The sequence below is a fragment of the Scaptodrosophila lebanonensis genome, unplaced genomic scaffold (genome assembly GCF_003285725.1).
Source record: "Scaptodrosophila lebanonensis strain 11010-0011.00,11010-0021.00 unplaced genomic scaffold, SlebRS2 tig00000080-arrow-pilon, whole genome shotgun sequence".
NCBI classification, from domain to species: domain Eukaryota; kingdom Metazoa; phylum Arthropoda; class Insecta; order Diptera; family Drosophilidae; genus Scaptodrosophila; species Scaptodrosophila lebanonensis.
Window position 1 is genome coordinate 3,005,130 of NW_022060561.1, and position 15,398 is coordinate 3,020,527.

Below are 15,398 nucleotides of genomic sequence, written 5' to 3' on the forward strand. Positions count from 1 at the left end.
TTTGGCTTTTCTTCGCTTTTATTATTTCACTTATAAAAAATTATGAACAATTAATGAATTGGTTTTGCGCAGCATTTACGAACTTATGGTATAAAAAATTGTATTAAAAATGTACAACAAAACGCGAATCAATTAAAATATTATTATTTTATTTTAAACAAGGAGAGAGCAAATCAAATTGCAAGCACTCGGCGCATTGAACACTTTTGTTTAGTTTTGTTTTGTTGTTAGTTTCCAATTATTGTTTAATGTTTAAGTATATTATTTCCTTCCTTTTCTGTTGCTTGGCCACATTAAATTTTGTTTTTGTTGTTGAAACACCTTATAATTTTAACTAGATTTTCAGACACTTAAACAATTATGTATTTGTTTTAAACTTAAAAAAATTACTTGTATATAGTATTGTATATGCCCTGCCACAGTCCAAGTCTGTCAGAAGTAGTACCTATTTAATATACAATTCTTAGAATTTGTTTTAACTCAAGCTACTTAAATAGGTCGAGTGCTGGTTTTTGTTTTTTATACACTGATTGCAGTTGACAAGTTTTTGTTGTTATTGTTAATGTTGTTGGTGTTGTTTTGTTATTGTTGAAAAATGCTTGGTTTCTCCATTTCCACTTAGTCGCTATCGTCTCCACCTGCCGCACCATCTTCATCATCGTCGTCGTCGCTATCCTCCAGTTCGGGCATAGGAAATCGGAGGACAGCCGCTATTCCAGTTAGCTGTGCGAGCTCTGCAAAGAAAATATAGTTCTCGAATATAGTTTTCGAACTTAAAACACGTCCTTTCGAGTCCTTTCACTTCCAATTGTTTCGCCAACAAAATGTTAATGGAGCGAGTGAGATGTAAAGATGGGCTTTCACAATTTTCACATTTTCAGCATATTTCAAGACTTTTCACTTTCAATTTCGGCAACGAAACGATAAGTCACTAAATAGATGATCGAGTGAGGATTGGAAAGATGATGGCCTTGTGAATAGACAACAACAAACCGGTAAGTAATTTACTGGAACCAAATTGGATATTAGCTTTGCAAACGAAGATGACTTGTTAGAATGTCTCTTTTGTGATAAAAAATAGATAATTTGAAGCACACTTTACATTAAATCTCAAACTTTTTGTCTAGTAGATCTCACGAAGAATATGTTATTTTATTTAAAGTAAACAAATATTTACTTATTTTCATAAACAAACAATTTCAAAACCAATGCCATATGCTTAGTCTCCAAACGTTTTGATAACCGAAATAAAAATTCAACTCTTATTTCTAGTTTTTAAGAAGCATTCTAAAATTAAAGGACAGCCTAATTGAACTAGGTTTTAGTTTCCAAAACCATGCTATAATTTAATGTTTAAAGCTACTTTTATAATTATTACTAACAATTAAGGTTAAAAGCAAAGTAGTATTAAAAGACTTAATTAACTAAACACTCTTACAGACAGTCTTATTCTTTTAACTATTAACAACTCTTTAGCTAATAAGATATTATTCTTATATTACAATCGTAAGAAAACCCACGTTAATAACTGCTATCAGATTACCAATAATAAAACACAGATTAAATTGTTTTCGAACCGAATAGAATAGAGATAAAAAAATAAAATAAAATCTCTACTCAATTTAAATCAATTAAGTAAATCTTTTTGTAATATTATTAACAACTATTTAACTAAAAGGATATTATAATACTATTCTAATATTCAATCTTAAGAATTAAATTTGCATTTTAAACGAATAGAATAGAGGATTAGAACTTAAATCCCAACTCAGTTTAAATCAATTATGTTCATCTTCATCAAAGACTTCATTGTAAGAAAAATAAAGTTAACAACAATTATTTGCACTCTAAAAGAATAGAATAGCAAGAAAAGAACTGCTAGATCATCAAGTTTTAATCGCTTCTCAATTTTAATCAACTATTTTCATCCCAATGCTTTCATCTTAGCGCTTATTCACTGTCTAATCCGTGCAGCAGCTGCTGCTGCATTTTATTTCTTGCCCAAGGCCAGGCCAACAAGTCGAGTAACAACAAATCAATGCACCTTTTCATATTTAGCATAAAATATATATCTAGATACATAAGTATCGCACAAGTAGGCGTTGCAGCAATTGCTACATTCAAGGCCCATTAGCTCATCGAGTTGAACTTAACATTCAACTTGACTGCCTTAACATAGGCTTAACAATTAGATGGGAGCTGTGAAAGATCGCTTCATAACCCATCAACCGCAATTTCTTGCTACGCCTCTCTTCTCGCAAAACTCAAATCAAGCAACAAATTTGTTTACCCCTTTCGTATTGTGCATTGTTTACATAATTTAAAACTGATTAAAATGTTCTGTAAACAGCGACACAAAAAAAGCACTTGAGGAGGAAACGCGACAAAGATAAGCCAGCATTGTCGGGTTGGGCAAATATATACAATATATACAATATATATGTGTATAGCGAGACGTGTGAGGGAGGAACACTGCAGTATTGGAATACACTTGAAGTATGATGAAAGAATTGAAGTGCTTTCCAGTAAAATGCAAGATGTGGTGGAAGGGGTTTCCACTCTGCACTCTTTTCCACAGATGATCAATGTAGAGATGTTTCAACAAATATTGCGGAAAAATTGATCACGAAATATGTTTAAGTTCGAAGCACTTGAAGACTTAGAAAGTTGTTTATAGACTCTTCCTATTTAGATATTGCAAGCATGTTCATGAAAGGCATGAATATTTAATTTAATCATTGAATTAAGATTATAAATGCAGACAGGGATAAACGAATATTGTGGGAGAATTGGTTATAGTACATTTTTAAAATTAACACCATTTAAAGTCTTTCAAACTCTTTTAAAAACCTTTTTGGAATCTCTGCCTACATAAAAACATTTGCTGACACTATTGCATCAAAGGTTGCTTAGAATTTTATAATTTAGATTAATAAGTCTTGAGATGATGTTTGTAGACAGGTTTAAACAGTTTAACAGTCTTTTAAAAACCTTTTTGGAATCTCTGTCTACATAAAAACATTTGCTGACACTATTGCATCAAAGGTTGTTTACAATTTTATAATTTAGATTAATAAGTCTTGAGATGATGTTTGTAGACAGGTTTAAACAGTTGAAAACATGACGATTTGAAACTCTTTTCTAAAGCCTTTAGACTCTGCCAACAACAGCACATTTTTCAAAAGTAAAACTATCTAGATTTGGAAAACTAGTACAACATACATTAATACTGGATCAAAATTAATAATTTAACAAAAATGTCAATCATTATTGGGATTTCTCTAAATATTTATTGTAAACCCTATTAAAGCATATATTCAAACTAAATCAAAATTAATCATTCAGCTCTTAATATAGTTTAGGAATCAATTATAGCCAGGTTTAAATAAAAATTGTGGAAGCACAGGTTATGCTTTAATTATAACCAGTTAGGACTCTGAAACATTTTCGGAAATTATTGATTTTAGATAAAACCCACTACGAAGCTACAAAATCTGTTAAAAAAAAACTTTAAAAAGCTAAAGCTACAACTGCCAAATATTTTGAATGATTAATTCTGTGTGTGTGTGTGTGAAATATCTCTATTCCTAGCGGCCTAAGTGGTGTTGTAAGCCAACAAACAATGTGTTGCTATTTTAGCTGCAACGACCTATTTTTTTTGTTTTAATAACAAAAAAACTACACACACGTATTGCCCAAAAGTGTTGGCAGCTCGCAGACAATTGATAAAAAGAAGGCAAGAAACGGAAAACGAAAATCATGCTAAATAATTAAGTCAGCTCGTGACTCATTTACCAAGCAGGCAGGGCAGTGCAGGAACGTGGCTATTTAAAGCCCTTTTCGAAATGCAATTTTAATTTAAAACAACAAAAACAAATTAAGTTTGATTGTTTGGTTGCAGATGATCAAAAAAGAAAACAAAACTAAACGAAAACTAAAACGAAAGCGAAAGTGTCGCTAAAAATGCACTTTGGCGGCAGCCTCTCAGGCACATTCAGATCTAGCCGAGCATTTATGAATCTGTTGGGTGGACTTTGAAACGCGCTGCATGCGGGAGACCCCTCCATGAAGACAACAGCACCAAGAAATATGTATGCGCGAGGCATTTAAAAATAGCGCTTTTAACGAGGTCATTAGACAGAGGGGGGTATGGGAGGCCGCATGGCATGCATTGAAATGCAAATCGGGCATAGGAATCGCAACACGAAATAATTCAGAGCTATTGCCAAAGCAACGAGCTGTCTATGAAAATTACAACTAAGTCCATTTGTAAGCTACTCTATAGATTCATGAAAATATCTCCAGTAAATCGAGAATTGTTTCCAAGTCATATCTGTATTTACAGCTTAAAGAAATTGTTTTTAAAGCATGGCCTGATGGTTTTCTACAGATCTTGGATCGCAAGGACAAACAAACAAAAAGATTCATGAAAATATCTTCAGTAAATCGAGAATTGATTCCAAGTCATATGTGTATTTACAGCTTAAAGAAATTGTTTTTGACTCATGTCCTGATGGTTCTCTACAGATCTTTGATCTTTGCTTCATCAAACAAAAAGAATTGTTAGTTCGCTTGATCAAAATATCAAATATGTTTTCACAAAAAAATACTTAAATATTTCAACAAAATGGGCTTCAATTTCAATACAGATATTGAACTACATATTAATAATAAGTAAATATCTCTATTAGAAACAATAGTTTATATACTCGAAATATAGAGCATATTTTAAAACAAATATATAATTAAAAGTTTCAAAAGCGCTAGAAATCGAGTGTTATTTCCATTTTTGATTATTATGTTTGGACACAAATTGATGAAAAATTAAATTATAGATATAGAAAGTAGTAATATGAGTAATTACTGATAGCTCTGAGTTGTACTTTGCTCTTGAACTTCAATAAATTTTAGGCTATCGGTAAAGTTAAGTAAAGCTGTTGATAAATACAATAAGTGGTGATAAAAGAAAAGCCAAATCCCACTAATTTAAAAAGGCATTATCTATTTTGTTTTCTAAACTGCTCTACCAATTATATATATTTCAATGAAAATGATGAATGAGATGATGTGTGATTATAACTTTAGTGAAAGGTACTTACGTTCACCGGATATGTGCATGCTGGAGAATATTTTGACTTCACCGCCAGCATCACGCACCGACTCAACTAAATTAACATATTCTTTCCTGAGATTAACATCTTGACATCTGCAAATGAAGTAATTTTAGGTTAAACATTAGATAGAAATTAACATATTTTATTGATAACACAAAAGAAGATTAAAACATAAAATTATAACTGATTAGCTACACGATTAAATAAGATAGAACAGAATATTTATCAGTATAGTGTGTTTATGGAAATATATAAATCCACAGCACCAAATCTTAAAGAACACAGTCTTGGATCCTAAGATTCTATTTTATCTGCACCATTGTCTTACAATACAACGAAAGAGGTTTATAGAGTTTTTAAATATCATGACTAAGATTCAACGATTTGAGTTATAATTTCAAACGTTTCAACGATTCAACTTATTCCTTAACTATTAGTTATAATTTCAAACGTTTCAACGAAAGAGGTTTATGGAATTTTAAAAGAATTTATGATACAAAGATAAACTATGAAGGGATGTCAGTAATAGATAGATCTATAAAGATATTGCTGTTTCTTATTGTTTGATTGTATTTATAAATAAAAGAAACATGCATAGTTGGGAAAACTTCTTATAAAGGCTACTTAGTAATAGTTAGGTCTGAGCAACTAACTAAACAATACTCTGGCTTATAAATAAATCGCATTGGTAGGAAACCCTTGAAGTAGCATTGAAAAAAACTGACGATCAAAAGCTCTATAAACTAATAGGAATAATTATTGTAATGCAACTAACATGATACTGCAAAATTGAATATAAATTATACAACAGACAATAAAAATTGCTCAGCGCTTAATCATCAGCACGTGAGGGGCAATGAGATACAGACGAGTACATATGATATACTTATATACAATATACACATATGTATTGTATTATATACCACATAGGGTGCCAGACGAAACTGGAAATTGTGGGTGCACCTCCCCACCTCTGCTCGGGGACGGACAAAGGTTACAATATAGGTGAGCTAATTGCTATTAAAAGCCAACACATATACTAGTACTATAAACCACAAAACTGTCTTTAAGTATTGGGCGTTTATGATCTTTGCAAATACAATAAACACAGCCGGCAGTAGAAATGCAGTTCAAAAACCTTAACAAAAATGTTTAATTCCAACCATTAAAAACGCGCCCCAACAACAATTTCAATTCATATCAGAGCAGGTAAAAAAATTTCAATTATCATTTTTATTGATGTTGGCAAGCAGCAGAAAGCAGCAAAAAATAAAATAAATAAAAAGTTTAACGAAAAAATGCGGCTTGAAGAGCGAAATACCAAACTGAGAGCAGAGAGCTCCATGAAAACTTATTTACTGCGAAAGAGCGCGAGCGATCAATGTATTTGAATAAAATGGAAACTAACTGTGTGCGCCAAGTGGAAGCTATGTGTGGCAGTGTTGCCAGTTCAAATAAGGCTAGAAGCCAGAAACAGCTGAACAAATGATAATTTTTGGTACCAAGCTGATGAAGCTTTAATATCATTTCCATTTTATTGGTGTAGGAGAAGATTGACATAAGGTTTAAGCTATGCTTAGAAGGAAGAAATTTACTCTATTATTGATTTCCATATATTTCTTTTTCCACCACTTTTATGTGCCACCCTATAAATATATATATATGAAATTTTTAATTTTCAAACCGAGTTATATCATAATCATGTAAAAAAAGACCGTGTAAAAACAGAATTAGGTGTATATAATTATTCTATGAATACTAATACTACAAATACTATAGGTAAAACAAAAAATTAGGCCAAATCTAATCAGTTACTCATACCTAGTATGTATGCTTGTAACTTTACAAAATAATATAGTAAAAAACTTTTAACTCCCCCCAGCAATTGTAAAATGTTCTTTGCGTTTTAAAAACACCCAAAACTGGCGGGAAAATAGCTAAGCTGGCCACTCTGATGTATGGCATCAAATACGTTCCACAGCACGTGCATTGAAGAGAGTGCGCGAGGCGAGAGCGTCGTCATGGTCTTGGCGGTCTATGTGTGGAAGAATTAGTTGCAAAGCGGCTTTCTTGCGACGCGCACACGTTCGGAGAAGCGAAACCGAAGAGGAAGAATAAAAGCCGATCAATAAGAATAAACATTTTGAACGGGTTGCCAAGCGTACAAGGCAAGGCAAAAGAAAACCAGAGTGTACAAAAATCTTAAGTAGAAGGTGCGTTGACTGCCCGTGCAAAGACAAAGTGAAAGTTTCTTCTTCCCCTTCCGCTCAATCAAGCTTTTTATTTGCTTCTCTTCTTCTTCTTCTGCAAGCCGGCAAACTAGCATGTCAAGTGCAAAACGGCTTAAAAAAGAAACAGAGAGAGAAGAAAGGCAAAAAAAGAAAAACAAACCCCACAGGGGAACTATGCGTGTTGGCATTTTTTGAGCACACCTTCCCCCCACATTCGCACTCTCAAACCAATAAGCAGATAGGCATAGAGAGAAGGTAACATCGGCGTTTTGGAATTTCTGAGCTTGAGTCACCAGCAGAAGCAGCAGCAGCGGCAGCAGCCACCTGACATGAATTTTAGGCTTGTGAATTGAAGCTGAGTGTATCTGAGAGTGTCTTATTGCACATAAAATTAAAAAAAAAAGAAACACACACAAACCGCAAACTGCGGAGATGACGTGAACTGTGTGCATGGCCATTGTTGTTGTTGTCGCTGCGTGACAATGATTGCACAATGAAATCAATTGTTATAATGGAATTAGCCGCCACGAGGTGAAAGTCGCGGCATGCAGGTAGTGCGAAGGTGGTGCGGAGGCGTATGGCGACCTCTCCAGATATACCATTAAAATCAACAAAGAGAGGCAATGAAATTTTTGTACCGTAAAGTGCGCCGTGAGTGTCTCGGTTGTGTGTGTGTTGATTTTAACTTTGTGGTTTGTGTTAATCAATGCATGACAATCATGGGAATTCAATTCATATACATATGTATGTATGTATGTATTTATGTATGTATGAATGAGCTGTGAAATGAAAAACCTACTTGAGGGATTTTTTAAGCCATTAGGTTCCTTGTTTGCGAATTATCTTCGTTTCTTTCAATTCTGCTAAGAGATCATTCTCTTCATAGCGTGCAGCAACAAACTTTGAAAAACGGGATAACCACACATACTCTCCCAGATTCTTTTCGTTTATAAGATTAATCGAGCACCCAGCAGGGGCCTCCATAGGAAAGCTTACACACCCACATTATTTTCTACGAGTTTATAAAATAAACAAATCGAATAAAGTAAAACATTGAAAAAGATACAATTTCACACTAATAGTTTGGATTTGTTAAACCCAACATTTACAATTTTACATTTGCTAACTTAGTGCTATAGGTTACTTTTTTTTACAAGTAAAATGAAAGATATTCAGAAACATATAATTCCTGCATGTTTTCTAAAACAATACAAATGATAGAATACAACATAAAATGTATAATGTATGCAGATTTAAATGATGGTTAAGCATCAAAAAAGGCTAAATACGGGTTAAGTATTTTGCTTACTACACTGATGAACAAAAGTTTTTATCCCTCTCTTTTATATTTGATATTCAATCGTAATTTCTTATTTGGCAAAATCGAAACTAATCAATATTTTTTATAAACAGTTTTCTTAAAGCATGAGTTCTTTTTTCACAATTAAATGTAAGAATTTTAGGAATAAATAAATAATAATTTCGAAAATATTATAGGAAATTGCTTCAAAAATGATAGCTCTTTGAAATACTAAGTCGTTATTTATATAATAAACTTTATTTCTATCAATGATTGTTGGGGCATTCTGCAGTTTTTTAAATTCTTACAATAACCTCTATTTTCGTCTTCAATTTAATCATTTATAATGCAAAGCTTTATGTACTATATTTTGTCTGTTATTTTATAGAATCTAAAATATGAGTATACTTGAAATTTTTCAATTCAACGCTTGCTGTTTATACCAATATTGGTTACTAAAATTAGTCTGCTTCAAATATAGCTCTAAAGTGGTTTCGTTGTCAAATAAGTAGAGTCGTACACAGCTTAGATTGATTTATGAATGCTTTGAATGCATTCACTTCTTGCCCAACGGAACGTCTTAGAAAAGAAAAAACCATAACATTACACAACACAAAGAGACGGCGCCATAAATGCAAAGCAACAATTGTTTTAAACAAAATGTTTACAAATGCACGCTAAAAAGCAGCTGCAAAAAGCTGGCAACCAAAAAGGGGGACACGTTTTTGAGGCATAAAACATACATACGTGTAGTATTAAACGCCCTAAAACAAAAGACTAGAAAAACTGGTTGAACCGATAAAATAAAATGCGAGTAAAAAACCAACAACTGAAATCCATATGGACAGCAAGAAAACGCAGCGACGCGTCGTTCGAACGAGTCGCAGTCAAATGAGCAGCAGAGAACCGCACATGTGAAGAGTGCTGGAGGGGCGAAGAGAGCGGGTGTGGGGTTAATGCATTAAAGAAGAAGTCTTTCAGGCCTGAAACAAGCATAAGTTGTCATATGATTGTGGCAAAGTGGATCATATTACATCGTCAGTGTGTGTGTGTGTGTGTGTGGATTGTAAGTGGCCAAGTTGTTGGAGAGAAAGGGAGCGAGAGAGGGAGATGGCGTGCAAGAGAGAAGGGGCTTGTCAATCAAAGAAGCCGAAGGCTTAAATGCTGTCCACTACAGCAGCAATAGATTGTTGCCAGCCATAAACGGTGCGATTTAATAAATAAGCATTCCTTATTTGTTACTTGCTGGTATTTGTTGTTCTCGCCCACACATCCCATGTTAATAATTAGCGCGCATTGAAGCTGCCGGACCAGAAAGAAATGTAAGAACGACAGGGGTGTGGGTCAAGTCCCACTTGCCTTAGATACAATTATTGCGACTTTAATTTAAATTCTGGTCAAGTAACTACAAGCAAGCTCTATAAAAAGAGCTCAGCGAGACGACGTCCAAACTTGGCTTGAAACTATTTATGAATATTCATCCAAATAAAGGTGGCAAGACTGGAATTTGGTTGAAATGATTAAACGTGAGAAAATTGAGTTTCTCTATTACAATATGGCTAAAAGATCAGTTGAAATGCTATGAGATGATAAGAAATTTCTTAATTGATTCGATCATATATGCTGCTATATAGTAAAGAAACAAAGCATTTAATGTACATGATAAATTGAACTATGATTATAGTAATTTAATTACATTTTAAAGATGATTTAAAATAAATTAAACTTAACTCAGCAAATTTAAATTTAGTGTACATCTATTTTCCGCTTTTAGTTCCCAAATTGTTGTGCTACCAAGATGATCACCAAAACTCCCGACTATATCATATCCGAGCTCGGAATCTGCATCACACAGTGGCAACCTTGTGAGGAGATATCTTCACCCTGCCATCAGTACAGAAATTGCCGCTCGACCAATTCTTCTACACGCCTCTTGCCGTTGCGCGAAACGCTCAACGATTACTACAAAAGCCAGTTGGAAGAGCAGAGAGCCCTAAAGAGTAGGGGCTGCAGGGGCAAGAGCAAAGATGATGTTGTGGCGCAACAGAAACAGCTGAAGAATCAATGGAACGAGCAACAAAAGAAGCAGCAGCAGCAACCACAACGAAGTGGCAGCAACAACAACAACTACAGACTAATCAACACAAACAAATGGTAAATCAAATCATAAATTGTGAAATTTCTGTGGCGTCGTCGTCGTTATCAACAAAAAGGCGTATTTTTAACTTTTTCGTTTTCTTTGCATTACAAATTGCGAAACAATCGACAGCAATCAAGTATGTTGGGGCAACAGCAACAACAACTCAGCAGCAGCAACAACAACAACATTGGTGACGTGCGATTTGAATAGTTTTTGAGAAAAACAAAAACGTTGCCTTCACAACAATTTCACTTTGGGACTGATTAAATGTGCTAAAAAATAAATCATAAAGTTAAGCAACTTTTGCAAAAAATTTCTAGCTACTAAGAAAAAGTAAATAAATAAATTAAACTTAGCGCAATAAAACTTAATTAAATTGCGCGCCACGCATTTTGCATATAAATTTTTCTGTGTGAATAGAATAGCAGCAATAAAGTGGAATTTCAACGGCTCATTAAAAATGTAAACGGAGCTGTGGGGTACATTAAAAACAACAACAACAACATCAATAGCAACAACAAAAAGTAAACAGAACAGACAAAACAAATGTGGCGGCCAAAAAAGGCGTCCGCGTCGTCTGCCTTCTTTGGACTATCGTTGTATTTCCACTCGCCTGTCTCCGCATGTGTGTGCCTCTGTAGACTTTGTAGACTTTGGCGAAACAACCTTGATCATGAGCATATACACGGTTGGGGGGCAATCAAATAATTAACATTGGACGTGCCGCTTTCTTTAAATGGCTAAATTGAGCAAAACTTGCGAAGAATACATATGTGGATGTGGAAAAAAAGAGAGCAAATTTTGTGGCTTGCGGTATAAGCTACTCTTAGTTATCTAACTGAGCAGAAAATCTATATTTACAGTTAGTTAGTGAGACTCTGTTACTATTTCTTCATTTTATAGATAGAAAAATGTTGCGTGACGATGTGGAAGTGCTGGAGAAGAAGATAATTTAGTAAATTACAGTAAAAGCTACTGAACCTTTTGGTTTTCGGATTTGCCGTTAAGTATATTCCTTTTGGGGGGAACTCAATTATTTTTAAACTCTTTACAAATATTTCTGTTCAATTCTTATTATAAACATCTGTTCTATAAAGTGAATCATTTAGGCCGGACCCGCATAACCTATTTCTTTAAAAATAAAAACATCACTGTGGTTAGGATCTGTGAACTACGGAATTGTGGCATTAAAAAATCCAGCTCTATAAAATAGAGAAGTTAGATTTCGGATTCCCGTAAATAATTGCTGTTAAAAATTGTACTTAATTTTAAAATTCTTTTCAAATATTCCCCTTAAACCCTCTTTTCCAATTTCACAAGCTGAATCATTAAAGCCCTACACGCATAATTTTTTTTCTCTAAAAAGAAATACGTAATACTGCGGGTAAATAAGTAGCTCAGGCGAGTATAAACGGATTTGTAATTAATTGAAGCTGTCGCGAAAATGTTGTTTCTGTATTGACATAAGCATTAGAGTAGTTACAATCGGAGAGTTATCATTTGTAGATTATTTACTTCCAATAATCTTTCCATCTCTTGTGTTTGTTACGCCTATTTATCGTTTCATAGCATGCTTATGTTTAGTTTGCTCAGCATTGTTGATTATCGGGACACTTAAGGTACAATTCAGTGAAAAATATTAAAGCCAATATAGTATGTATATAGTTCTATATATCTGTATACGTTTTGTTCTTTGAAATTCTTGAAATATTTGCTTGGGCCTTGGTTATACAAGTATGTAGCTGGAATAGCGATTCTACTCTAGTTCGATATTATTTTGATGAATATAATATTAATCTTTGAGCGTTAATAATTTTACCAATAATAATAACATTAACCGATTGTGGTAAGTTATGTGATATTAATAATATATAATAGTTGAGGTTTAAAACGATTAATTTCTTTCCTTCTCTCCTTTTAGGACTCTCGTGCTATTTTTGGGCTATTGTTTTACTTCATCACAAAGAAAAGGATCGTAGAATGCATCGTCAAAGAATAATTTCAGGTATGAACGAACCACGACAGGTCTACGCAGATCCGATTGCGTTAAGCTATGGTACCCATACACCTCAGATAAATGGAATACCAGTCCCACCAACAAACACTCAGCACTCTTTTCGCCTTCATATTTGAGTGCTTATTTTCAATTGAAGATGTTACTTTCGGTATAAGGAAATTGTATCTCTTTATTTCGATGAAATAAAGAAAGGATCCCTGGAACCAGTTAATTCCGAGTCGGAAAGCATTTTGTATAGTTCATTGCATTCATTCATACATTTTTTTACGTTTATCCCCACAAAATCTGAATATTAAAACTTTATGGTCTTGGAAAATACGATCTAGATTAAATATTCCCGGTCAACCCTTTTCCATAAAAAACTGTGAAACTACAAGCTGTTTTATTAAAACGGTGTTCTCAAAATAAGTACATAATAAAGCGGATGAACAATATAAGAGTAGAATTATAGAAATCGTCACCTTACAAGTCCGATATTAATGATATAACAGTCGAGGTATTATAAGATTAATTTTTTTCGATATTTTTAGGAGTTAAGTGCTATTTATGGGCTTTAGTTTTTCTTCATTAAAAAGAATTAAATCATGGAATAATAATTTCGCCCATGGCCCATGACTTCCGAATGTGTTAAGGTATTATATTCATACAATTAGAGGCCAGTAAGCCATAGTCGGGAGGACCCAGCCTTCCCGGTTTCTTATTCAGTACAGTATCGACATGTTGGCTATCAATAAGTTTAAAGAGTAGGCTTGGCACTTACCTAAATAGATTATCAGAAATGAGCAGAGTTTCGATAGCTTGAGCCTCGGCGGCAGCCAGCACATGTTTCTTGCCATAGAAAGCCTTTGCTGGTTCGCATTGCAGCATCATATAGAACTGTTCCAGTGCCTTTACCTCGCTGGCAGCTTTAGTATCGGACATTTTGGCAATAACAGCCGCATCCTGCAGCACCTCTGTAAGTACAACGACATAAATCATTAAACGTTCGAAGCTATATACTTAGAAGATATGGAATAGATACCTTTCAGGGAGTGCTTAAAGCCCGAAGAAGCGTGCACCAACATGAACTTGCTTTTGTTTTCGAGCAGCACCTTATAGTCCATTTTGACGGCCTGCTGGAACATATAATCATAGAACTGATCCCGCACAAAGCCGGGCGAGGCCAACAGCACGCATTTGACAACGTCGAAGTTGACGTGCCGGAGAATGCTTTGCATGACCTGCTCATAGAACTTGGCCAAGCCCTTCTCGTGCTGCTGCACAGAGCCTTTACGTTTGCGAGGTATGGACACTTCGATTTTGCTGCGCACCAACGTCATGCTGGCTGTAATAAGGCAGACGTGCGCCAAGCCCTCCTGCATGACTACAGCGGCCACATCCGCTGATTGTGTGGGATCGCAGGCCATGTCTATGCGTTCCAAGGCAATGGTGTCCCATTCTGGCTTGCGCAGCTCAAATTTTCGATTCAGCTCCAGGTCGAGTGTGTGGTAGGCGCCCATCTTGACATATTGATTCTCCTCCCTGTTGCGTCCCTTCAACCGAAGCACGCAGGCCTGCGTATCAAAGTCGATGTTTTCTACGACAATGGTCAGGGTGGTGCGGACACGGCTGCTGGTGGATGAGCCGGTCGCTGTCTCGTTTTGCACTTTGCGAATGGTGGTGCTGCGCACGCTGTCGCCCTCGGCTATCAGATTGTAGGCGTGCCACATGTCCTCCGGCTCCTCCGGCACGAGAACAACATTGCTAGACAACGAGAGGAGATATTAGTGGTAGATAAAGGATTGGGATCTCACATGTCTCTTACCCCTGCATGCCCTTGTCCACGTATTTGCCCAGCAATTTCATGGTTGTTGTTGTTGTTTGCGAAGATGTGGCTGTTTATGTTTATTATGGACGGGCGCGCCGCCCTAAAGCTGCAATATTAACAATGGCACCAATTCGCGTGCTTCTTGATAAACTTTCATTGTCGCTGTTGCTCATCAGCTGCTGACGATAGTGTGGCAGCCAAAAAAATTTTAATGTGGATGGCATAAAACATAAACGATGTCTCGATGCGTTAAAAAAATCGATATTTATCGAACTGCGATGGTCGCGTGTATATCGCAAATAAAAAGTTGTTTTTGAACCTTTGCACAAGCTATAGTTTTAAAAATGTTTTTTAAATTTCGGCAAGTGTAGTTGTTGTTTTTTTTTATTGATTTGTAAATGCGTTTATTTATATTTTATTATTATTTATTTTATTTGGTTTGTGCCATTACTAGCCCTGTTCGTTCTGGTGCTTGCCTTGGGCGGCGAATTTTTCATTGGTTTGAGTCCCTGCTACACTTACTACGCACGACAAAATAAAGAAATGATTGCTTTTCTGTTTTAATTTTTGGAATGTAATTTCATTACATTCTGAATTTGAGCACCACTTTGGCAAATTCTTATAAATGAACATGTATTGCACTAAACAAAGCATTATTTGTATAAATTACTTTACAGCTTGCGCGAGCAATACGTACTTTATTTACGTTATTTACCGGCTAGAGGTGGTAGCGCGCGTTTTCAAATCGATGAGTCAATAGCACGCGCGCCGCTAGAGACTGCACTAAAA

General features: G+C 35.0%; 2 protein-coding genes across 2 annotated transcripts; one reads left to right on the plus strand and one right to left on the minus strand.

Moving 5' to 3' along the window:
- Positions 1 to 15,123, minus strand: LOC115625824 (protein pelota). Its single transcript, XM_030521014.1, has 5 exons — positions 14,607 to 15,123; positions 13,824 to 14,545; positions 13,563 to 13,755; positions 5,100 to 5,206; positions 1 to 734 (listed from the first exon to the last, which is right to left on the minus strand). Exons 1-5 carry the CDS (start codon positions 14,645 to 14,647, stop codon positions 619 to 621), a joined length of 1,179 nt encoding a protein of 392 aa, XP_030376874.1. The 5' UTR covers positions 14,648 to 15,123; the 3' UTR covers positions 1 to 618.
- LOC115625825 (myb-like protein F) lies at positions 7,191 to 11,133 on the plus strand. Its single transcript, XM_030521015.1, has 3 exons — positions 7,191 to 7,327; positions 10,420 to 10,799; positions 10,915 to 11,133. Exons 2-3 carry the CDS (start codon positions 10,444 to 10,446, stop codon positions 11,000 to 11,002), a joined length of 444 nt encoding a protein of 147 aa, XP_030376875.1. The 5' UTR covers positions 7,191 to 7,327; positions 10,420 to 10,443; the 3' UTR covers positions 11,003 to 11,133.
- Positions 15,124 to 15,398: the final 275 nt, after the last annotated feature.

What these genes read in the sequence shown, in the direction of transcription:
- LOC115625825 (XM_030521015.1), top strand. Translation starts at nt 10,444, where the DNA reads ATGATCACCAAAACTCCCGACTATATCATATCCGAGCTCGGAATCTGC. An exon ending in CTAATCAACACAAACAAATG is followed by an intron (nt 10,800 to 10,914) that starts GTAAATCAAATC and finishes AACAATCGACAG; the next exon opens with CAATCAAGTATGTTGGGGCA.
- LOC115625824 (XM_030521014.1), bottom strand. Translation starts at nt 14,647, where the DNA reads ATGAAATTGCTGGGCAAATACGTGGACAAGGGCATGCAGGG. An exon ending in GTGGACAAGGGCATGCAGGG is followed by an intron (nt 14,546 to 14,606) that starts GTAAGAGACATG and finishes CTCGTTGTCTAG; the next exon opens with CAATGTTGTTCTCGTGCCGG. An exon ending in CTTTAAGCACTCCCTGAAAG is followed by an intron (nt 13,756 to 13,823) that starts GTATCTATTCCA and finishes TTGTACTTACAG; the next exon opens with AGGTGCTGCAGGATGCGGCT.